Below are 25,371 nucleotides of genomic sequence, written 5' to 3'. Positions count from 1 at the left end.
AGCACTTTGGGAGGCTGAGGCAGGAGGACTGCTTGAGCCTAGGAGTTTCAGACCAACTAGGGCAACATAGCAAGACTCTATCGCTACCAAAAAATAATAAATAAATAAATAAATAAATATTAGCCAGGCATGGTAGTGCATGCCTGTAGTCATATCTACTCAGCAGGCTGAGGTGGGAAGATTGTTTGAGCCCAGGAGCTCAAGATTATAATCAGCTAGGATTGCACCATTGCACCCCAGCCTGGGTGACAGACTGAGACTGTCTCTAAAATAAACTAGGAGAAATAACTAACATGTCACAAAATACTAATATCTTTACAATATGAAGAACTCTTAAAAACAAATAAATAAAAAACCCTAACATCCCAGAGGAAAAAAATAAGACAAAAGGCAAACTTGGGGGCAGTTCACGAAAGAAACACAACAGATCAATCAACACACCAAAAGCTCAGCCTTATCAATAATGTAAAAAACCCGAAATGAAAGTAAAAACAGAGAGCTATATTTCTCCTATCAAATCAGCAACAAAAGTATTGTTTAATCTAACTTGGCATTGGCCAAGACGAGGAAGAGGGTGCTTGAGCTGCCCGAAGCTTAAACTGGCACAGTCGTACTGCAAGGCACTGCGACGACAGGTACAAAAAGCCTGAAACACACGCATACACGACGACCAAAGGATCCCGTCTAAGACTTTATCTGAAGAAAATCGGCAATAAGCACAAAGATTTCTCTGCAGGAACACTGAACACAGAGTTTCAGTATCAGGTGAACAAACCCGATTACAAAATTGTATGTATAGGATGTTCCCAATTTTGTTAGAGAATACATAACACACGCAAGGCTGCCCACAGCAGACACCAAAGTGTTAACACACTGTTATCTCTGCACCCTCCATGAGGCTGCACATCCAGTTCTGCCTGTCAATTTCCATTACACGTCTCGGCTCACAAAACCCAGAGAATACCACTTCTATTTTTATATCCTGATTTCATATTTAAAGCCCAGATTCAAAGAATCAAACACCTCACATGTGGAAAGACCTCAGAGATTTTCCCACTCTTCTTTCAATTCACAAATGCTTTCAGTTTCCATGACATTCACATGCTGCCTGTTCAAGTTACTGTATTTTTAAATCCCTCACTTTTTAAAAAACACTCAGGTCAAATGTGCCGCCCAATATTTTCTGATAGCACAATGCTGTAATAAATACCTATTAACATGTAAAACATCTGTGTACCGCCCAAAACCATCTCACATTCCTCCCACGGGAAACACTGATCTGGTCCAACCACCTACTCATTCAAGAAGCATTTACTGACTGAGTCCTATCTCCAAGAGCTCAACTGGAACAATGGGTCCTTCTGAAAGTGTGAAATCCCCTCCAACAGCCATTTTCTCATCTGAGGCTTCAGGGAATGAGGTGGGGCCTCCCCATTCACCCAGCTTATAAGGATCAAGCTGGAGCCTCATTTACTTCTTTAAGTGACACTCACCATGTGCTTACTATGTGCCAGGCATTATTCCAAATGCTTGACAAATATGAACACACACAAACCTCATAGGACCCTACAAGGCAGACTCAGCTTTATAGATCTAGGTTGAGGCAGTTTCCTCAGCTGTGGAACTTAATTCTTTAACTAGGTAACTGAAGGTTTAATGTATGTTTTCTTTTCTTTTCTTTTCTTTTTTTTTTTTAGACAGGATCTCACTGTGTTGCTCAGGCTGGAGTGCAGTGGTGTGATCACAGCTCACTGCACCCTCAACCTCCCTGGGCTCAGGTGTCTCTCCCACCTCAGCCTTCCAAGTAGCTGGGACTACAGGCACACTCCACCACACCCAGCTAATTTTTGTATTTTTTGTAGAGATGGGGTTTCATCATGTTACCGAGGCTGGTGTTGGATCCACCCACTGCGGCTTCCCAAAGTGCTGGGATTAGAGACGTGAGCCATAATGTGGGTTTTGAAACATACCCACCTGGATTTAGATGTTCCTACCCCCGAACACTTGTTTTATCCCTCATAACACTTGAGTTGTTTAAATGATATGCCTATGTGTATGTGTGTGTATCTGTTTGTGCGCATAAAGTCATGTGTTGCTTAACAATGGGGATGCATTCTGAGAAATGCATTCTTAGGTGATTTCATTGTACAGACATCACAGAGAGCACTTACGGAAACCTATATGGTACAGCCCACTACACACCCAGGCTACATGGTATAGCCTATTGCTCCTGGGCTACAAATCTCTACAGCACATTACTGTACTGAATAAAGAAGGCAACTGTAGCACAATGTTAAGTATTTGTGTATCTAAACACAGCTAAACATAGAAAAAGTACACTACAAATACAGTATAAAAGGCTAAAAATGATCCACCTCTATAGGACACCTGCACTGAATGGAGTTTACAGGACTGGAAGTTGCCCTGGGTGAGTCAGTGAGTGAGGGGTGAGTGAGTGTGAAGACGTAGGACATTACACTGTGTAAACTTTAAAAGCAGTGTATGCTAGCCAGGCACAGTGGCTCATGCCTGTAATCTCAGCACTTTGGGAGGTCAAGGTGGGCAGATCACGAGGTCAGGAGTTCGAGACCTTCCTGGCCAACATGGTGAAACCCCGTCTCTTCTAAAAACACAAAAAATTAGCCAGGCATGGTGGCACATGCCTGTAATACCAGCTACTCAGGAGGCTGAGGCAGGAGAATCGCTTGAACCTGGAAGGCGGAGGTTGCAGTGAACTAAGATCGTGCCACTACACTCCAGACTCTGTCTCAAAAAAAGAAAAAAAAAAAAAACTAAGACACAATCACATATATTATCCTAGGCCTACACAGAGTCAGCACCTCAATATCACTCTCCAGCACCTCCACATCTTGTTCCCCTGGAAGGTCTCCAGGGGCAATAACATGCATGGAGCTGACATCTCCCAAGATAATGATTTCTTCTTCTGGAATATTTCCTGAAGGACCTGCCTGAGGGCTTTTACAGTTAACTTTTTGTTAATAAGTAGTTGCTCTGGGTGAGTCAGTGAGTTGTTATTCTAAAATAACAATAAAAAGTATAGCATAGTAAATACATAAACCGTTAACACAGTTGTTTATCATGATCAAGTTTCATGTATTGTACATAATTGTATGTGCTACACTTTTATAGGACAGGCTGCACGGTAGGTTTGTTTACACCAGCATCCACATAAGCTCATGAGTGATGTGCCGTGCTAAGACATTAGAACAGCTACGTCACTAGGTGATAAGATAATGGAGCTGAAAAATTCCCATGGGACCGCCACCACCATATATGCGGGCAGCTGTTACCCGAAGGCATCACTGTACATGTATTTGAGATTGCAAAATTCAACTATGTTCAGCATTAAAATCTCAGATTTAGAATTTCAACTGCATGCTGCTTGTGGTCTGTAAGATATGGCACTACCTCCAACTTTAATTCTATTGTTCTTTTATACCTTTTAGTTTCATTTTTAGTTTCTGTTTCCTGTTGGTTTTATTATTGGTTTATAAATGGAAGGCAGGAAGCAAAATCTTTTTTTGTCTTTTTTTTTTTTTTGAGACAGACTCTCATTCTGTCGCCCAGGCTGGAGTGCAGTAGCACGATCTTGGCTCACTGCAACCTCCATCTCCGGGGTTCAACTGATGCTCGTGCCTCAGCCTCCCGAGTAGCTGGGATTACAGGCACCCACCACCATGCCCGGCTAATTTTTGTATTTTTAGTAGAGACAGGTTTTCACCGTGTTGCCCAGGCTGGTCACAAACTCCTGGCCTCAAGTGATCCGCCCGCCTCAGCCTCCCAAAGTGCTGGGGTTACAGGCATGAGTCACCATGCCTGGCCAGGAAGCGAAGTCTTAAGGGCAATAGACGCTGTACTGAAACAGAGCTAGGCTTCATCTCCCCTCCTCCTTTCAGGGCTGTTGCTAGTATATAGCTAATGTGCCAGGACTTAACTAGTAGCTGGGATTACAGGCACCCACCACCATGCCCAGCTAATTTTTGTATTTTTAGTAGAGACGGGGTTTCACCGTGTTGCCCAGGCTGGTCACGAACTCCTGACTTCAAGTGATCCGCCCGCCTCAGCCTCCAAAGTGCTGGGATTACAGGCCTGAGTCACCACGCCTGGCCAGGAAGCAAAGTCTTCAGGGCAACAGATGCTGTACTGAAACAGAGCTAGGCTTCGTCTCCCTTCCTCCTTTCAGGTCTGTTGCTAGTGTATAGTTAATGTGCAAGGACTTAAATGCTGAGTCACCTAAAAAGCTGAGCCTCAATCCTCAATAACCAGGAAGACTCATATAGGCTGCAATTCCCTTCCAGAGGAGACTGCCCGTGTTGCCTTTTGCTTTCATCTAATGTCTCTTTACTTTGCAAGGAATAATATGATCTAAAATCTGTCTCTGTTATAAGCAGTGACTGAATATTGGGCAAAGCATAAATGGCAAAGGGAGCAACATTCACACGAAGGTAAAAGAAATGGGGAAACCCAACCAGAAAATTCTCTTGGATCAATGTTCTGTATCTAACTCAGCAAAAAGCCAGTAAATACAGAATATCATGACAAGATGCCACAGACCTGAGTAATACCAAACTATTTTGGGAAAAAAATAAAACCCTTACCACGTATTGCGAATATTGTATGGTTTGCCTGTTCATTTTCTTAATGTATCTATTTTTCCTTTGTAGTAAGTGCATTTTGTGTTCTACTTACAAAATCTCTGCCCACCCCATGGTTGCAAAGATATTCTCCCATGTTTTCATGTGTAAGATTTACGATTCTAGCTTTTACGTTTAGGTTTATAAACAATTACCAACTAATTTGTGTGTATGACATGAGATGGGGTGAAAGTTAATTTCTTTCCTCGCATGACTATCCATTTGATCTAGAATTATTCATTAAAAAGAACTTCCTGGCTGGGCACAGTGGCTCACACCTACAATCCCAACACTTTGGGAGGCTGAGGTGTGAGTACAGTTTGAGCCCAGGAGTTCGAGACCAACCTGGGCAACACAGTGAGACCCTCTCTCTACAAACAAAAAACAACAAAACATTAGCTGGATGTGGAAGTACGCACCTGCAGTCCCAGCTACTTGGGAGGCTGAGGTGGGAGGATCACTTGAGCCCAGGAGGCTGGGGCTGCAGTAAGCCATGATCATACCACTGCATTCCATCTTGGGCGACAGAAGAAGACCCTCTCTCAAAAAAAAAAAAAAAAAGAAAGAAAAGAAAAGAAATGACTTTCCTTCCTTCCACCAGAAAATTGACTTACTCGCTTTGGGCAAAAATCAACTGACAGTACATATGCAGGTCTATTTCTGGACTCAGTTTCACGATATATTTGTCTATCATCATGTCAAGACCAATGTTTTGATTAGTGTAGCTTTACAGTAAGTCTTAAAATTAAGTGGTATAAAAAATTAGCAGTTTAAGTTCTCCAACTTTGCTCGTCTTGTTTTTTACCTATTCTAGATATTTTGCATTTCCATATAAATTTTAGAATCAACTTGTTAGTTTCTTCAAAAAAAAGTCAAATAGGATTTTAACTGGGATTGCACTTACTCCATAGATGAATTTGGGGAGAACAGAAATCTTAATATCAGGTCTTCCAATGTATGAACAAAGTAACCTCCTCCTTATTTAAGTATTTATTAATTTCTCTCACTAATATTTTAGTGAGAGAGTAAAAGTATTCTCTCACAATATTTTTCTGGTAAAGGTGTTTTCATGTCTTTCATTAGAGTTATTCTAATGATTTTTGACACTACTATTTTTATGCTGTTTTTCCTTTTTTCTTTTTTTGGGACAGGATCTCTCTCTGTCACCCAGGCTGGAGTGCAGTGGTATGATCACAGCTCACTGCAGCTTTAACCCTCCCAGTCTCAAGCTATCCTCTCACCTCAGCCTCCCAAGTAGCTGGGACTACAGGTACACGCCACCATGCCCAGCTAATTTGGTTCACCTTCTTGTAGAGACAAGGTCTCACTATGTTGCCTGTTGCTCAAAGTCCTGGGCTCAAAGGATCCTCCCACCTTGGCCTCCCAAAGTGCTGGGATTATAGGTATGAGCCACCGTGCCTGGCCTGATGCTATTGCAAATGGTATTTTACATTTTCATATATATGTGTATATATATATATGTATGTGTATATATATATGTATATATATGTATGTGTATATATATGTATATATGTATGTATATATATATGTATATATATGTATGTGTGTATATATATGTATATATATATGTATGTATATATATATATGTGTATATATATATATGTTTCATGTATATGTGTGTGTGTGTGTGTGTGTGTATTTACAACATATATATATCTGATAAAAATATTCCAGGCTGGGCGCAGTGGCTCACACCTGTAATCCCAGCACTTTGGGAGGCCGAGGTGGGAGGATCGCCAGAGGTCAGGAGTTCAAGACCAGCCTGGCCAACACAGTGAAACCCCGTCTCTACTAAAAATACAAAAATTAGCCGAGTGTGATGGTGTGTGCCTGTAGTCCCAACTACTTGGGAGGCTGAGGCAGGAGAATTGCTTGAGCCTGGGAGGCTGAGGTTGTAGTGAGCTGAGATTACACTATTGCACTTCAGCCTGGGTGAGTGGGACTCCATCTCAAAAAAAAAAAAAAAAAAAAATTCCTATCCAGAATATATAACACACTCCAACAAATATAAAACAACAGTATCACCACAAAAATATGCAAAACAGACAGTTCACAAAAGATGACATGGGAATGGCCAATACGTACATGAAAAAGTGCTTATTAGTCGCCAGGGAAATACGACTTAAAACCATGAGATGCTGTTTCACACCCACGGACAATACAGAACGTTAACAAGGATATGGAGGAACTGCAAGTTCTGCTATGTAGCTGGTGGGAAGTGTCAACTGATAAACCACTTTGGATATTAGTGTGGTAGTTACCTATGTCCCCACCCTATGACTAAGCACTTCCACTCCTAAACATTTATCTAAGAGAAATAAATTAAGAATGTTCATTGCAGCCGATTTACACTGGTCCAAAACTGGACACAACCCAAATGTTCATCAAAAGGTGAATGGATGAACAAATCCTATATTCACACAACTCAAAAAGGAGCAAATGACTTTCCACTGGCAAAGACTGTCTCCTTGACCAAACTCTAGCCAGCTCCTCTGACCCCTCTTCTCAACTAGGCCTTAGCCTTGTCCTATAAAGACTTGAGCAAGGTTGGGCATGGTGGCTCGTGCCTGTAATCCCAGCACTTTGAGAGACCGAGGCAGGAGTGTCACTTGAGCCCAGCAGTTCTAGACTGGCCTAGGCAACATAGACAGGCCCCAACTCTACAAAAAGTTTAAAACTTAGCAGAACGTGGTGGTGCATGCCTGTAGTCCCAGCTACTAGGGAGGCTGAGGCAGGAGGATCACTTGGGTTTGGGGAGGTCAGCACTGCAGTGAGCCGTGATCACATCACATCACTGCACTCCAGCCTGGATGACAGAGCAAGTCACAAAAAAACAAAACAAAAACAAAAACAAACAAAATCAAAAAAGCCAATAAATAAACAAACAAAAATCAGGCTGGACACGGTGGCTCACACCTGTAATCCCAGCACTTTGGGAGGCCAAGGCAGGCTGATCACCTGAGGTCAGGAGTTTGAAACCAGCCTGGCTAACATGGCAAAACCCTGTCTCTATTAAAAATATGAAAATTAGCCGGGTTTGGTGGCACAAGCCTGTAATCCCAGCTACTGGGGAGGCTGAGGCAGGAGAATCACGTGAACCCAGAAGGCAGAGGTTGCAGTGAGCCGAGATCACACCACTGCACTCTAGCCTGGGCGACAGAGTAAGACTCTGTCTTAAAAAAAAAAAAAAAAAAGACTTGAGCAAACACTAACATAGTTTCTTTCTGTTGTTATTTAAAAAATTGTTGGCTGGGCGCCATGGCTTACGCCTGTAATTCCAGTACTTTGGGAGGCCAAGGCAGGTGATTACTTGAGGTAAGGAGATCGAGACCAGCCTGGCGAACATGATGAAACCCCATCTCTACTAAAAATACAAAAATTAGCCAAAAATTACAGGTGTGGTGGCTCACACCTGTAATCCCAGCTACTCAGGAGGCTGAGGCATGAGAATCACTTGAACCCGGGAGGAAGAGGTTGCAGTGAGCTGAGATCGTGCCACTGTACTCCAGCCTGGGTGAAACAGTGAGACTCAAAAATATAAAAATAATTATTTATTTTGTAGAGAGGGAGGTATTACTATGTCACCCAGGCTGGTCTCGAACTCCTGGGCTCAAGTGTTCCATCCTCTCACCTTGCCCTCCCAAAGTGCTGGGAGCCACCGCACCTGGCCTTTTTTGTTTGTTTGTTTTTTGTTTTTGTTTTTGTTTTGAAACAGAGTCTTGCTCTATTGCCCAGGCTGGAGTGCAGCAGTGTGATCTCAGCTCACTACAACCTCCACCTCCCAAGTTTAAAAAATTCTCCTGCCTCAGCCTCCTGAGTAGCTGGGACTACGGGCGTGTGCCACCACATCTGGCTAAGTTTTGTATTTTTAGTAGAGATGGGGTTTTGCCGTGTTGGCCAGGCTGGTCTCGAACTCCTGACCTCAAGCAATCCACCCGCCTTGGCCTCCCAAAGTGCTGGGATTACAGGCGTGAGCCACGGCGCCCAGCCTAAAAACATGGTTTCCAATAGTTCGAGGTTGCATCCTTTGGATGACCCAACCCCCAGTAAGCTGCCTGTCTGAGAAAACTCAAGGCTTCCTATAGAATTTACTGTGTTTCAGCCAACACTACTGAAGACAGGGCCTGCCTCCCACTCTCTGTGGGAAGGCAGGAGCCTAACTTCCTTAACGGCCAGTTACCAAACCCAGATGGGTTTCACAGGACCAACCCTCTCTCCCCACTTTTTGTGATTTTTCACTTCCCTGACTCTACTGAGCCCCTTTCTCATTCTCCTTTTAAAACACCCTGTCCTGTCTATGCAAATTGAAGTTAAGCTCAGTTCACACTGGTTTGAATTTGGCTAAACTACAATCGTTAGTACTGATGAAAATCGGTCCTTACCACTTTAGTGTCCGGCTTTATCTTTGACAACACACACATTACAGATGAATCTCAAAGAATATGTTGAATAAAAAACACACAGAGGAATACATTTGTGTGATTCCATTTATATGGCATTCAAGAATAGGCAAATCTAATCTATAGTAGACAAAATCAGAAAATGGCTGCAAAGTAGAGTTAGGAAACTAGGAAAAGATAAGAGAGGCTGGTTGATGCCTGTAATCCCAGCACCTTGGGAGGCCGAGGCAAGAGGATCGCTGGAGCCCAGGAGTTCAAGAAAAGCCTGGGAAACAAGGCAAGATCCCATCTCTACAAAAAATAAAAATTAGCCAGGCATGATGGCATGTGCCTGTAGTCCCTAGCTGCTCGGGAGTCTGAGGCGGGAGGATCACTTGAGCCTGGGAGGTCAAGGCTGCACTGAGCTGAGATTGTGCCACTGCACTCCAGCTTAGGAGACAGACGGAGACCCTGTCTCAAAAAAACAAAACAAAAACAAAGGTAAAAATTGTCAGATTTTGCATCAAAGATTTACAATTTCTGGAGCCGGGTGTGGTGGCAAGTACCTGTATCTCAGCTACTCAGGAGGTGGAGGCAGGAGGATCACTTGAGTCCAGGGGAGAACCAGCCTGGACAACACAGTGAAACCCCAACTTAAAAAAACAGATTCATAGTTTCTGACTTATGAAATGTACTGTACAAGTTAAACCAATAGACAAGCATCATCTTGACCAAAAAATACTATAACAAATAGTTAGCCAAGGATACTATGCCAACATAAAAACTTCCTACAAATCAGTAATAAAAATATAAATAACCAAACAAGGAAAAGACATACAGCCCAACAGGAAATGATATGAAGAGAGGGTTCACATAAAAAATATCAGGCTGGTGTGGTGGCTCATGCCTGTCATCACAGCACATGGGGAGGCCGAGAAGGGAGGATCATTTGAGCTCAAGAGTTTGAGACCCACCTAGGCAAAATGGTGATACCCTGCCTCTACAAAAAATTTAAAAATAAGTCAGGCGTGGGGGCCTGTGCCTATAGTCCCAGCTACTCAGGAGGCTGAGACAAAATGGTCACGTGGGCCCAGGAAGTTGAGGCTGCAGTGAGCCGTGATCATATCACTGCACTCCAGCCTGGGCAACAGAACAAGACCCTGTCTCAAAAAAAAAAAAAAAAAAATCAGTGACAGTGAGCATACTGAAAATGGTCAGCCTTTGGTGAGGTTGTGGAGAAAAGGGAACCTTATACACACTGTTGGTGGGAGTGTAAATTAGTTCAACCATTGTCAAAAGCAGTGTGTGGTGACTCCTCAAAGACCTAAAGACAGAAATACCATTCAATCTAGAAATCCCATTAGTGGGTATATACTCCCCAAAATATAAATCATTGTACCATTAAGACACATGCATGTGTGTGTTCATTGCAGCACTATTCACAATAGTAAAATCACGAAACCAACCTAAATGCCAATCAGTGACAGACTAGATAAAGACAATGTGTTACATATACACCATAGAATACTATGCAGCCATAAAAAAGAACAAGATCATGTCCTTTGCAGGGACATGGATGGAGCTGGAGGCCATTATCCTTAGCAAACTAATGCAGGAACAGAAAAACAAATACTGCATGTCTCACTTACAAGTGGGAGCTAAATGATGAGAACACATGGACACACAGAGGGGAACAACACACTCTGGGGCCTACTGGAGGGTGGGATGAGGGAGAGGATCAGAAAAAATAACTAATGGGTACTACGCTTAGTACCTGTGTGACAAAATCATACAACAAACCCCATGACCCGAATTTACCTATTCAACAAAGCTGTGCATATACCCCTGAACCTAAAAGTTTTTTGCTTTTTTTTTTTTTTTTTTTTTTAAGACAGAGTCTTGCTCTGTCGCCCAGGCTGGAGTGCAGTGGCACAATCTTGGCTCAATGCAACCTCCGCCTCCTGGGTTCAAGCGATTCTCCTACCTCATCCTCCCGAGTAGCCAGGATTACAGGCGCCTGCCACCACACCCGGCTAATTTTTGTATTTTTAGTAGAGACAGAGTTTCATCACGTTGGCCAGGCTGGTCTCAAACTCCTAACCTCAAGTTATCCACCCGCCTCAGCTTCCCAAAGTGCTTGGATTACAGGCGTGAGCCACCACACCCTGCCCTAAAAGTTTTTTTAAAAAATGTTCAGCCTCAAGAGTGATTATAGGATAAAATTAAAGGGAGATTATTTTCCACCTGCTAGGTGGTAAACAATTAAAGAGATTGAGAATATTCGATACGGGCATCACGCTCACTGTGGGTGGGAATGGAAACTGACACAACCTCTTTCAAGGACTACTTTGCAGAAACTTCTTCCCTAAAATCTATTTCATAGCAAAACTCACACACATGCAAAAATGCTGATCCCAGCACTATTTTTTTTTTTTTTTGAGACACGGTCTCACTGTTACACAGGCTAGGGTGCAGTGGTGCAATTATAGCTCATAGCTCATTGCAGCCTTGACCTCCTAGACTCAAGTGATCCTCCTGCCTCAGCCTCCCAGGCAGCTGGGACCACAGGTGCTCATCACCATGCCTAATTTTTTCTTTTTGGCAGAGAAAGGTTCTCACTATGTCGCCCAGGTTAGTCTCAAACCCCTGAGCTCAAGCAATCTTCCTACCTTGGCCTCCTAAAGTGCTAGGATTACAGGCGTGAGCCACAGCATTCAGTCTATTTTTTATTGAGACATGAAGTCTTACTATATTGCCCCGCCTGGTCTCCAACTTCTGGACTCAAGCAGTCCTCCCATCTTGACCTCCCAATGTGCTGGGATTACAGGCATGAGCCATTGTGCCCAGCCTTGCACTCTCAAGAGCAAAACCAGAGCCACATAAATGATGAACAAGAGAAGAATGGCCAAATAAAATATTAATACTACTATGCTGCAGAACACCTCATAACCACTAAAAAGAATGAGGCAGATCTATGGGAAATATGTTTAAGTTATTAAGTGGAGGGAAAAGTTATTTTCGTCATTAAAAAAATTAAGCATTTAAGGGAAAAAATGACGTGAGATTGATATTCCAGATCTAATAACATTATCTTTAGCGAATGTTTCCCAAACTTTAATTTGATCCTTAAAAAGAAAAACACAAGCACAACCCCATGATTTATCTGACTTTATTGATGGGCAAGTTTTACAGCTAATTTATGTGCAACAGAATGTTTTAGCTCTGAAGTGGCATGCCTTCTCTGGGCATGAAAAGCAGCACCTGCCTGGAAAATATTTCAGATCACAATCTCGACCTCATTCTCTGGGGCACAGCTAAGAAGATACGATCTGGGTGCCGGAAAGGCCCTGGGCTAAGCCCTTGGGGAAAAGCTGGTTTTCCCCAGAGGTGACCCTGTGACCTGCTTCTATGTCAAGGGGGAATATTTCTCCATTCAGTTGAGAAATCAGATTAACCACCATAATTTTCACATGAAATTTCAGCCTTATAAGCCCTGGTCTGCTCTCTAGAACACACAGACCATTCAGAACCAATGAAACAGAAAACCAGAATTTTAAGACCTCATCAGGAAATACAATCTTGAACATGTGTGCTCAGTTCCTTTCACTGTGACCAGCTGACAAATATTTATTTGCGCATGTGGCATAAAGGTAGGCATGGTCTGTGCTCGGTATTGTGTCTATTCCAGTGGCAGAGATGAGCACTAGGCACTTTCCTATTTATTTATTTATTTATCGTGACAGAATGTTGCTCTTGTTGCCCATGCTGGAGTGCAATGGTGGAATCTCGGCTCACCGCAACTACAACCACCTCCACCTTCCAGGTGCAAGCGATTCTCCCGCCTCAGCCTCCCGCGTAGCTAGGATTACAGGCGCCTGCCACCATGCCCTGCTAATTTTGTATTTTTAGTAGAGATGGGGTTTCTCCATGTTGGTCAGGCTGGTCTTGAACTCCCGACCTCGGGTGATCTGCCCACCTCAGCCTCCCAAAGTGCTGGGATTATAGGCGTGAGCCACCACTCCCAGTCCACCAGGCACTTTCTAAATTACAACTAGGCCGACGACTACCAAGGAGACTCACAGGTGTTATGAGAACATTCAACAGAAGCTAGGTCTTGTCTGTGGGTGTCAGAAAGACCTCTCGGAGTGAGCCACGTCAGCTAAGCCAAAAACCTTGTAGTCATCTTGGCCCCCTCAGTCTCACCCCATATCCACTCTGCCAGAACATTCTATCAGCTCTACCTTCAAAATGCACCCAGAATCGGACATATTCTCAGCATCTCCGTCACCACTATCCTGATCCAAGCACCAGCCTGTCTCGCAGGGGACACCCCCATAGCCAACTAACTGATTCTGCCTCCATCCTTACCCCTGCAGTCTGCTCCTAACACAGGCTGAAGTAATGCTGTTAAAACCTAGTCAGGCCACCGCACTCTTCAGTTCAACCTGGCCAACATGGTGAAACCCCGTCTCTACTAAAAATACAAAAATTAGCTGGCATGGTGGCATGTGCCTTTAATCCCAGCTACTTGGGAGGCTGAGGCTCGAGAATCGCTTGAACCTGGGAGACGGAGATTGCAGTGAGCGGAGATCATGCCACTGCACTCCAGCCTTGGCGACAAAGCAAGACTCTGACTCAAAAAAAATAATAATAATAATAATAAAATAAGAAGTCTGGGTAACTGATTTCACAAGGCAGATATTAAAAGGGCAGTTCCTGGGCAGGCACAGTGGCTCATGCCTGTAATCCCAGCACTCTGAGAGGCTGAGGCAGGTGGATCACTTCAGTCCATGAGTTCAAGACCAGTCTGTACAACATAGCAAAACCCTGCCTCTACAAAAAAATACAAAAATCAGCCAGGTGAGGTGGCACACACCTGTGGAAGTTGAGGTGGGAGGACCACTTGAGCCCAGGAAGTCGAGGCTGCTATGATTGTACCACTGCACTCCAGCCTGGGTGACACAGCAAGGCCCAGTCTCAAAAAAAAAAAGGCAGTTCCAAGATGACACCTACCTTTTAAACTTGTGAACTGAATGAACTATGGAACCATTCACTAAGTTGGGGCTTGGACAGGGTAGTAGAACATGGGGAGGTGATCGTAAGCATAGTTTTGCAAATAGTAAATGTGAGATAATTCCGAGACATCCAAGTGGAGATTTCAAGTTGGTAGCCAGATATCAGGCTTGAGGAACCAGATCATGAAAGGCACAGTATGTATGTCATATAACAAAGTACAGATTTTTAACTGGTAGCTGATAGGGAACTGAAAGGTTTTAGTAAGTGACAAGATAAGATTTGTGATTCTGAAAAATCACCCTGGCCGCAGGTAGAATATGAATGTGTTGCAGATCAGATGAGCAAGGACAGCAGGTGCAGGGGCTGTGGGTGTGAGAAAGAAAAGGAGGCTTCCCCTTTGTCACCAACACTTCTCCACACAGCTGCTGGGGATTTTTCTAATACAAATCCAGATCATGTCAGTTCCCCACTTAAAATCCCTCAGGATAAAACCTGTACTCCTTGTGACCTTCCACAGTTCACTGTGTGACAACCTGTCTGGAACTCTCTCCTGGTACCCACTCCCCACCCTGTGTCAGGTTTACCTAACACACAGTTCTGCTTCAGGCTCCATGCCTCTGCTCATGCTGTTGTCTTCTGCCGGCAAGCCCTTGTTTTGGCACCCACAGTGAGGCCGTGTTGTTTTCCTGTTGGATATAATCTTGCAGAGCTGCTCTGCCTATGGAGTAGCCACTCTTTTATTCCTTTTTTTTTTTTCCTTTAGACAGAGTCTTGCTCTGTCACCAGTCTGGAGTGCAGTGGCATGATCTTAGCTCACTGCAACCTCCATCTCCCGGGTTCAAGCAATTCTCTTGCCTCAGCCCCCTGAGTAGCTGGGACTACAGGCACGCGTCACCATGCCCAGCTAATTTTTGTATTTTTAGTAGAGACGGGGTTTCACCATGTTGGCCAGGATGGTCTTGATCTCTTGACCTTGTGATCTGCTCACCTCGGCCTCCCAAAGTACTGGGATTACAGACATGAGCCACCGCACCCGGCCTATTCCTTTACTTTCTTAGTAAACTTGCCTCCACTCTAACCGCCCCCCCCACCCCCACACACAAACACACAAAGTCACACAGAACACCCACACAAGGGCCTGCAACAGTGATGACGAGAGACTAAACAAGACCACATCATCATTCTGTGTAAGCACAGACAAAAGCAAGGTCACCGTGCCACCCACGGAATACCAGACATCCCTTTCTCCCAGCTGATCAGAGTGACGTTGCTTCTTTACACATTACAGCTTTAGCCCTACTCCAGCCAAACCTCCTTCTAGAAAAGCTATAGCTACTGGGTGATAGAATTTTTTTACATCCTATCAGCACTCAATCCAGAGCAAATCCCTGGACCCTCCCCCAAATCACCCAGCCAAAGCCCAGATCCTAAAGGTCTAACATCCTCTTACTGATATGCTCCTCATGGTGTGAGTTTTCCCTCCTTGCAACAAGTAATAAACCCAACTTGCTTAACCACAAAGCGTTTCATGTGGTCTTTACTGGAGGACATTCACAACTGTAACAGCAAAAAACGGATGGTTGTTTCTTGGGGGAGGTTCATGGAGTTTCTTTCTGAGGGCTCCCGTTTTCTATGTTGAGCAATAGCTGACATTATCTTGAGAATGAAGAAGGGGTGGGGTAAGTCAGAAGTTTGAAGACAGTGGAAAACGTCTGAATTAAGTATCCTGGAGAAAGGGAGAGTGAGCGGACTGAGAAGCATACTACAATGATCAGGTTCTGTTAAGGGCACAGGTGCGATTGGGTGACATGAATTCATAGCGGCACCAAGCCACCTTGCTGTGTGATTTCTACCACCTATAGTCAAGGCAAAAATGGACAGTGTGGTTTAGCCAGGGTTCTGGCTCTACCAGGACCAAAAGGTAAGGGAGATAAAGACACTGCCAAGAGAATTACTGAGGGTTGGAGGATGAGTTCTAAGATCAATTGAGAAGTGATAGGAGAGGGAATATCTAAAGGATACAGAAAACCGAGAAGATGCTAAGGAGAAATGGGCACAGCATGGGAAATGGGAAAGAACTGGTCAAGCAACTTGGAAAAACGAGTCAGGGTTGGGGAGTGTTGCACTCTCATCTGTGAGGCAGCGCAGCAACAGGATAAAAACACAGGGTGTCAAGGAAAAAATGGGTGACAGAATCAGATGGGGAGAGGTTATTGCTGCAGACCAGGCCTTCAAGAAAGTGAGTGCCCCATGCACAGGCTCCATGTGGACACTGAGGTCACCTAGGGTGATGTCACGAATTGCGGTAGAAGACACTCTGGGCCAGGCACCCCAGTCTTCCATGAATGAGGTGAATGATCAGGAGGGGTGAACAACAGCAATCAGGAGGGCTCCAGCTGGGCAGGAAGGATCTCCATGGAATGAGACGGGGGACACACACAGGAGGACACAAAGCTCAAACCCCTGATCCTGAGATACACAGTGGATGAGAAGAAGGAGGAGCCATGGGAGAGGGCTTCAAGAACAGGATATCCCTGGGGAAGGGTCAGGGTGAAGGCAAAGGGAGGGAGGGAACGGCTAAGGAGAGGCTGAGGAAACAGAGTCAGCTATTGATTATGGAGTGGTAATTGCAGAGGACACAGTGAGGGGGTAGTGGGATGGTTGGGTAACAGGTAAACGAAAGTGGGGAGAAAAAACTCTGGGGCACAGCATGATGGACATCATAAGGAGAGGAGAGGAGGGTGGGGAAGTCAGCTACCACGGAAAGTGCTCAATTGATATCTGCTGAGTCACATGGATATAAACCTAATGTAACTAATCAGAAAAACCCGACCTCATAGCATAAGTCCATGGTGATGATGCTGCTGATGATGGTAATAGTTTGATGACAATGGGGGTGGTGATGACAGTAACTACCAATTCTGAACACCTCCTATATGCCAAGCACTGCAGGAAGCACTCCACATTTCACCTGCACAGCAATCCTCTGAGACAGGTAACATCCTCCTTATCCCCAGAAGGACTCTGTACCAAAGGAGGAAGCAAACTAAACAAATATCAGTGCCCTCGGAGACTGACTGGCTTTTAAAATGTTATCTTAGGAATTTTATGGTTGTAACTCACTCAGGACAGCAGGAACCAGCCTGACTCATATGTACTGCATATGCAGCAACTTCAACAGAATAATATTCGGCCTGGAGGAAAATGAAAACATGCAATCATTTACTGGGGGCTTCTCTTTGGGCCAGATCCTGTGCTAACTGCTCTGCATCAATTATCTCATTTAACCCTCACACCTGAAAAGCAGGTTACCCTAATAATCCCCATTTTAAAGATTAAGAAACTGAGGCAGAAAGAGTAATTTGCCCATGATTCGTGCAAGCAATCCTTATTTAACATCATGACTTTTGGACAAGATCTAAAGGTTTAATACATTACAGAACCTGAAAGACACGGAGTCCTGCAGAATGTCTTAGACCATTAACTTTTCACAGTCTCTTTGCCTGTTTTTTTCAGGCAAGGCAAAACCTAGTGCAAAAAAAAAAAAAAAAAAAAGCCGGACTTGGTGGCTCACGCCTGTAATCCCAGCACTTTGGGAGGCCAAGGCAGACAGATCACTTGAGGTCAGGAGTTCCCAACCAGCCTGCCCAGTATGGTGAAACCCCATCTCTACTAAAAACACAAAAATTAGCCAGGCGTGATGGCAGGCGCCTGTAGTCCCACCTACTCGGGAGGCTGAGGCAGAGGAATCACTTGAACCCGAGAGGCAGAGGTTGCAATGAGCTGAGATCGCGCGACTGCACGCCAGCCTGGGCGGCAAAGCAAGACTCTGTCTCAAAAAAAAAAAAAAAAAAGCTGTTATGAAATGCACCAAGATGGTGAATACCTGTGGTCTTTATTATCCTGTATTATCCTGGACTTGACCCAGAAGATTCTGATTCATCGGGCTACAGTAGGCCCTGAGCATCTGAATGTTTCTTAGGCCTCCCAGGCTACGCTGTTCAGGTTAGGAAGGTCTGCTTTATATTCTCTGCAGCTCCAAACCAAACCTTACCCTATTATGTTTAGATGTTTGTAGATCCAGAGGGCATCAGAAACTGATGCAGAGAAAACCTGAAATTATCAAAACTATCCAACAGAGAGTCAATGAAAGGCATGCTCCATTTCTCTGTACCTTTCTTTCTGTTTGAACTATTTTATAACTTACTATTTTTATATAAGCAAGTTTGCAAAAAATATTACCAACAAATGTGCTAACCCTAATGTGCTACTAAACAGAATTTTATTTCTGACAATTTTGATGTCACTTCAGATTCTCTTAGCAAAGAGCAGTTAATATGAGAAAAATTATTATTATTATTATTATTATATATTTTTTAGAGACAGGGTCTCACTCTATCACCCCGGCTGAAGTGCAGTGGCACGATCTCGGTTCACTGCAATCTCCATCTCCAGGGCGCAAGCGATTCTCAAGTCTCAGCCTCCCAAATAGCTGGGATCACAGGCGAGCACCACCATGCATGGCTAATTTTTATATTTTTAGTAGAGACAGGGTTTCACCATGTTGGCTAGGCTGGTCTCAAACTCCTGGCTTCAAGTGATCCACCTGTCTCGGCCTCCCAAAGTGCTGGGATTACAGGTATGTGCCACTGCACATGGCCAGGAAAAAAATTATTTCTAATTAATCAGTGGTATAGGCCAGATGCGGAAGCTCATGCCTGTAGTCCCAGCACTTTGGGAGGCTGACACAGGAGGATAGCTTGGGCCCAGGAGTTTGAGACCAACCTGGGCAACAAAGTGAGATCCCGTCTCTACAAAAAAATTAAAAAATTAGCCAGGCATAGTGGCATGAGCCAGTAGTCCCAGCTACTTGGAGGGCTAACGCTGGAGGATCACTTGAGCCCAGGAGGTTGAGGTTGCAGTGAGTCATGATCACGCCACTGCATTCCAGCCTGGGCAAAAGAGCTAAACCCTGTCTCAAAAAATAAATTAATTAATTGATAAAAAATAAACAGTGCTATAGATATGGCCAATAACAAATGAAAGCTAGAGATGAGATAAAGCTGATTGTAATCCATTTAAGGTCACAAATTTCACCAGGGACTGCCTTTAATGCTTATGTATTTATCTATTTAATCAACCACTGCCAACAACTACATGCCAAATACTACTGTAGTGCTATACTAACATTAAATATCATTTAATCTTCATAACCACTTATGAAGTGGGTAGTATCATCATCCCCATTTTACAGATCAGAAAACTGAGGTGCAGAATGGTTTAGTAACTTCCCCTATTTTTTTTTTTGTGACAGAGTCTCGCTCTGTCTTCCAGGCTGGAGTGCAGTGGCACGATCTCGGCTCACTGCAAGCTCCGCCTCCCGGGTTCAAGCCATTTTCCTACCTCAGCCTCCCGAGTAGCTGGGACTACAGGCGCCCGCCACCACACCCGGCTAAATTTTTTTTTTGTATTTTTAGTAGAGACGGGGTTTCACCGTGTTAGCCAGAATGGTCTCAATCTCCTGACCTCGTGATCCGCCCGCCTCGGCCTCCCAAAGTGCTGGGATTACAGGCGTGAGCCAACGTGCCCGGCGTGTAACTTCCCCTATTTTACACAGCTAGTGAGTGGCACTAAGTTTGACAGAGTTTGGTTCCAGAATCCATGCTCTGAATGACAACACTTAAGTCTCCGGGAACCTACAGAAAGTGCAAGGCTTAATTCAAAACTTTGGTTTTCCCCACTCTATAATCCCTACGTGGCAAGCCTACGTCTCTCGCCTAGAAGGCATTCTTTGAGATCCTCTAACAGTTCATACTCCTCCCTTGTGCCGTCTGAACACTCTCCCACATATTATTATTATTATTATTATTATTATTGTTTTGACACGGAGTTTTGCTCTTGTTGCCCAGGCTGGAGTGCAATGGCGCGGTCTTGGCTCACTGCAACCTCCGCCTCCCAGGTTCAAGCGACTCTCCTGCCTCAGCCTTCTGAGTAGCTGAGATTACAGGCGCCCACAACTATGCCCGGCTGATTTTCGTATTTTTAGTAGAGACGAGGTTTCACCATGTTGACCAGGCTGGTCCCAAACTCCTGACCTCAGGTGATCGGCCCACCTCGGCCTTCTAAAGTGCCGGGATTACAGGCATGAGCCACCGCGCCTGGCCTACACCCCTATTTTTTAAGCCTTTTGCTCTCAGCTTAAATATCACTAAATTACAAACTCTAATGACACCGCGGTATTTCTCAGTGCACAACACCAAATTTTAATTATGTATCTCATGGATAATTATTTCCTATCAGTCTTTCCCAACTAAACCGTGAGTTCCAGTATGTCTGGCAGCATGTCTGTCTTGTTCTTGGTGTATTCCCATTATTGAATCCCCACCAACCAGCCCAAATAAGGCCCTGGCACAAAGTAAGCTCTCCATTTTTGTAGAATGAATGAGTGAATAAATGGAGGACACTCAAGCCTCATGTTTTCTCTTTCTGACACATACCTGTGCTCCCTATGACCCCACCCTCACCACCACACCCTTAATAGTGGAGACTTAGTGTGGTACTGGCTTTTCAAACAGGTATTATGTGGCCCTAGACAGGTCATTTCCTTCACTGAAATTCATCGCCTGAGTTTCAGGTGCACAACGGGGATCATACCTACAAGAGAGAGAACCTGCACCTCTCATCCTCATAATCTACGGAGACAGTAGTTAGGTGCATCATGTTTGTCTTTCTAGCAGCGTTTAACTCCGAGAACGCCAAGACCCCGTGCGCCTGGTTCAGGGGCCTGCTCCCATCCACAGTACCCAGGCTTGCTCCAAGCCTGGCTCACAGCAGGAGCTCAGAAACGATTCGTTAAATAAATGAAGCCCTGTTCTGTGCATTTCACAGGTGAGAAGCGAAGGTCGTGCGAGGCGGGGGCAGCAACTTGCCAGCCTCCGAGCGTATTCTTCAGATGCAGGCCCGCCTCCCAACTAAGCCCGCGTCCCAGATGCCAGCCCCGAATCCCGCGCCCGACAGGCGCTTCTTGCACAAGGAAGCATCTTCGCAGGTTCCGCGCACGCCCTCGTCGTCCGCGTCGCAGCTCGAGGTGGAAAAGCAGGAGGTGAAGGAAGACTCCCTCTGTCTAGTGGCCATGGGCGTGGAGGTTCCGGGGAGCTGTGTCCGCCAGGGACATGGAAGTAGGGTCGACGGGCGGTAGGGGACGGCGCCAGTCGCAGGCAGAAAGCATGAGACGAGGGTAGGGCTCCACCTGGCTCAGCTGGCGCGGCTCAGTGACACGCCCGACGCCTGCTGCCCCAGCAGCCTCTCCGCCTATTGGCTCCTCTGCCTAGTCGCTCATTGGGCAGTTATCCCTCCCTCTCAGCCTACAAAGGTGCTCATTGGATAAGTTTTTTGTCCCCGCCCACCCAACCCGGAAGTTTGCCGACGGAGAAAGGAAACTAAAAGTCGGTAGCGGAGTACAGCGATGCTTTCTGGGAAGTGTAGTCTTAGGTGCCTGGAGAGGCCACCAGGTTTCTTCTGACTCGTCACGGAATTTTAAGGGCAGAGAATCCAGCCAGAAGCAAATGTCAGTTGTTACGTTCAATCTGGGCTCGTTGTCACTCAACGGTTTAACAAAATTTTGTTAAGTGCTGCCCATGCCAGGGACTGTGCTAAGAGCTTTGGAGACATAATCGCCTTTGAAATGTAGTAAAGGAAGTAGCATGTGGAAAAGTAATAGAATGGGAAACCACCCGACAGTAAAAATCAATGAACTCGAACTCTCAGGTAGCATCAAGGGCTGAATTTCAGAAACGTGATGTTCAGTGAAAGAAGGAAGTCTAACGAGACTTCTGTAAAGTTCAAACCAAGTAAAACTAATGTTGTTTAGAGAAACATACATATACGGTAAAATACTGTACAGAAAAGCCAAGACATGAGGAAAAAAAAAAAAGTCAGGACATTGATGACCTCTGGGGAGTGGGGAGGGTGGCATACGAGAGGGTAGGGAGAGGGCAGGGAAGGAGCACATAGACACATTCTCAGTTTCTCAGGTGGGAGCGAGTTTCTCGTGTGTCTTGTTTCATTATGATGCATATTCAAGATGCATATATTCTTACTAGTTTTGTTATAAAATATTTTATAAATAAAAGAAGAACTATGCCACTGTATTCCACTTGATTATCAGTCAGGTGTTGGACACAGGCGATGGGTATACTTTAAGAACTTTGAATCACACCCATTTAAAAAAGCAAAATAACTCCCTCTCTTCTGCCGCCATGTAAGATGTGCCTGCTTCCCCTTCCACCATAACTGTAAGTTTCCTGAGGCCTCCCCAGCCATGCAGAACTCAACATGGTTGCAACTGGGGGCCATTATCTTAAGTGAAACAACCCAGAAACAGAAGGTAAAATATGCATGTTCTCGCTTCCCTGCCTACAAGCTGAGCAGACGCCAGCACCATGCTTCCTATAAAGCCTGCAGAACCACGAGCCAATGAAACTGCCTTTCTATATAAGTTTTTTTTTTTTTTAAAGCAAAATAAGAGAAACCCAGAATACACACCTTGGGGTGAGATCAGATAGCAAATGCTTGCTTAGTATTCAGTGGAGGCACAAGATCTCATTGACAGTCAGGCAGAAATGACAGTGGGGAATGGCTGAGGTTAGGAAGTTTTGCCAGGGATAGTGGCGATGGGCTGAAATACACCATGTTCTTGGAGCATTCCTCTACCAAAAAGGTAATACAAACCACTGCGCAAGCATTGTCTCCCAGCTTGGCAGTGTCTACATTCCATGGGTGTTAGTGGATAATGTCAAACAGTAAGTAGTACAAGATGTTAATCCCATAGGTCTGGACAGTGAGACTGAAGGTGACTAGAAGAAAGTGGAGGCAGATGTATTGGCACACCTTTGTTATTGGGTGAGCCTTTGATTCAAAACAGCTGGTAATTCAGGGAAATTTGGTTAGTTGGACTCTAGACAAAGTGAGCTTACTGGGTGTGGACCACAACACTAGTAGACTGACTGGCATTTTCTGGAGGAGGAGGATGGCTACCCACAGAGCAGGCTGCTGGCCTCCCTTTCCTCATGACCTCCGAGAAGAGTCACATCACATGTGATCTGATGACAAAAAAACCCTGTAACTTGAGGGAATTTGGACAGGGGTCCAAATTAAACCCTTAAAACACCTGGATACCCTTAAAACACCTGGAATCCAGCCAGGCATGGTGGCTTATGCCTGTAATCCCAGCACTTTGGGAGGCCGAGGTGGACGGCTCACCTGAGGTCAAGAGTTTGAGACCAGCCTGGCCAACATGATGAAACGCCATCTCTACTAAAACTACAAAAATTAGCCAGGTGTGGTGGCGGGCAGCCTGTAATCCCAGGTACTCAGGAGGCTGAGGCAGGAGAATCACTTGAACCTGGGAGGCAGAGGTTGCAGTGAGCCGAGACCGTGCCATTGGACTCAAGCCTGGGTGACAAGAGCGAAACTCCATCTCAAAAAAAAAAAAAAAAAAAAAGAAGAAGAAGAAGAAAAAAAAAAACCCACCTGGAATCCCACTAGATTGAAATATGGTACACTGTCAGCACAAGTGGCTACACTTCAGGCAGTAAGCACTGAATGACTATCTTAGTCCATTTTGGCTGCTATAACAAAATATCATAAACTAAGTGACTTATAAACAAAAGAATGGCTGGGCACAGTGGCTAATACCTATAATCCCAGCACTTTGGGAGACTAAGGTGGGAAGATCACTTTAGCTCAGGAATTCAAGACCAGTCTGGGCAATGTGGCGAAACCCCATCTCTACAAAAAAATTTAAAAACCAGCTGGGTATGGTGGAGTGTGTCTGTAGTCCCAGCCTTGGGACTGGGCTGAGATGGGGAGGATCACTTGAGTCCAGGAGTTCAAGACTACAGTGAACTATGATTGCACCACTGCACTCTAGCCTGGGTGACAGAGAGAGACCCTGTCTCAAAAAATAAATACATACATACATACATACATAAAAATAAACCACGGAAATTTATTTATCATGGTTCTGGAGGCTGGCAAGTCCAAGGTAAAGGCAATTCTATGTCTGGCGAGGGCCTGCTTTCTGACTCATAGATGATGCTGTCTTGCTGTATCCTCACTTGGTCAAAGGAGCGAGGTGTCTCTCTTGGGTCTCTCTTATAAGGATACTTATAAGGTCTCTCTTATAATCACATTCATGATAACTCTGCCCTCGTGGCCTGATCGCTTCACAAGAGCCCCACATCCTAATACTCTGGGAGTTAAAATTTCAACATTTGATTTTCAGGGAGACAGAAACATTCAGACCACAGCAATGCCCTAGCCAACAAATGACTCCATCGCCATATTTATAGCAAACTCTTGGGCCATTGTCTAAGAATTGTTCCCTTTGTGCTCATAAAGAACTCTGGGAATCTCTTGCCTCATAAATACTGAAAATATAAACCGAGGTAATAGATAAGTCATGTTTTTAAAATGGTCGGGCGTGGTGGCTTACGCCTATAATCTGAGCACTTTGTGAGGCCAAGGCGGGAGGATCACTTGAAGTCAGGAGTTCGAGACCAGCCTGGCCAACATGGCAGTCTCTACTAAGGATACAAAAATTAGCTGGCTACCTGGGAGGCTGAGGCATGAGAATCGCTTGAACCCAGGAGGTGGAGGTTGCAGTGAGCTGAGATTGTATCACTGCACTCCAGCCTGGGCGACAGAGTGAGACTCTGTCTCAATTTAAAAAAAAAGATATCTCTACATCTACATATACTAAGGCCACAATATAAGGCCTCACTGTGGCACTCCATATACTCTTGGAAGTCCTACACATTACTTGTAGTGATCAGGGTACTTATTTCACATCTCAGAATCCACAGTGCCTCATGGGCTCTTGGAGAAGGCATTAATAGAACCTTCCACTTCTCTAATATCCCCAGGCAGCAGGCTCGAGGGCATACATGCTCCTGGAAGAACTCTTATTTAAGTTACAAAGTGGAAAATGCACATCATCCCTTCACATCGCCACTCCTGTTTCCCTATCACCACAGTCATTGATTAGTCATACCCCAGTGGGGACCCACAATTCCTATACCAGTGCCACACAGGTCCCTCAATTGCCTGTATTGGCCATCCTGAGGGACATCTGTAAAGCTCATGTTTTTGATGACTACCTCACCCTGTGGTCCTCTTTCTCGTGGTTAGGTGCTAAACCCAGGAGGTGGAGGCTGCAGTGAGCTGAGATCATGCCCCACTCCACTCCAGCCTGGGTGACAGAGGGAGCCTCTGTCTCAAAATAAATAAATAAATAAATA

General features: G+C 44.8%; 1 protein-coding gene across 10 annotated transcripts in view; it reads right to left on the bottom strand.

Annotated features, from left to right (window-relative positions):
- LOC129015241 (leucine carboxyl methyltransferase 1-like) overlaps positions 1–21,375 on the bottom strand; it is a 49,622-nt gene extending 28,247 nt beyond the window's left edge. For 4 of the 10 annotated variants that reach the window (XR_010124357.1, XR_010124361.1, XR_010124349.1 and 1 more), the window contains exon 1: positions 20,726–21,375. Coding sequence is in view for 2 of the 10 variants with exons in the window: in XM_063654697.1 (XP_063510767.1) it covers positions 20,730–20,791 (62 nt within the window). In the remaining 8 variants the exon portion in view is untranslated. Of the gene's footprint in view, positions 1–17,194; positions 17,266–20,725 lie in introns of all 10 variants that reach the window. The other 6 variants (XR_010124351.1, XR_010124352.1, XM_063654697.1 and 3 more) reach the window with 2 other exon arrangements.
- Positions 21,376–25,371: the final 3,996 nt, after the last annotated feature.

This window comes from Pongo pygmaeus, chromosome 18 (assembly GCF_028885625.2).
Source record: "Pongo pygmaeus isolate AG05252 chromosome 18, NHGRI_mPonPyg2-v2.0_pri, whole genome shotgun sequence".
In the NCBI taxonomy this organism is placed as follows: domain Eukaryota; kingdom Metazoa; phylum Chordata; class Mammalia; order Primates; family Hominidae; genus Pongo; species Pongo pygmaeus.
The sequence above is the reverse complement of the archived record's forward strand: the minus strand, read 5'-3'. Positions and strand labels throughout refer to the sequence as shown.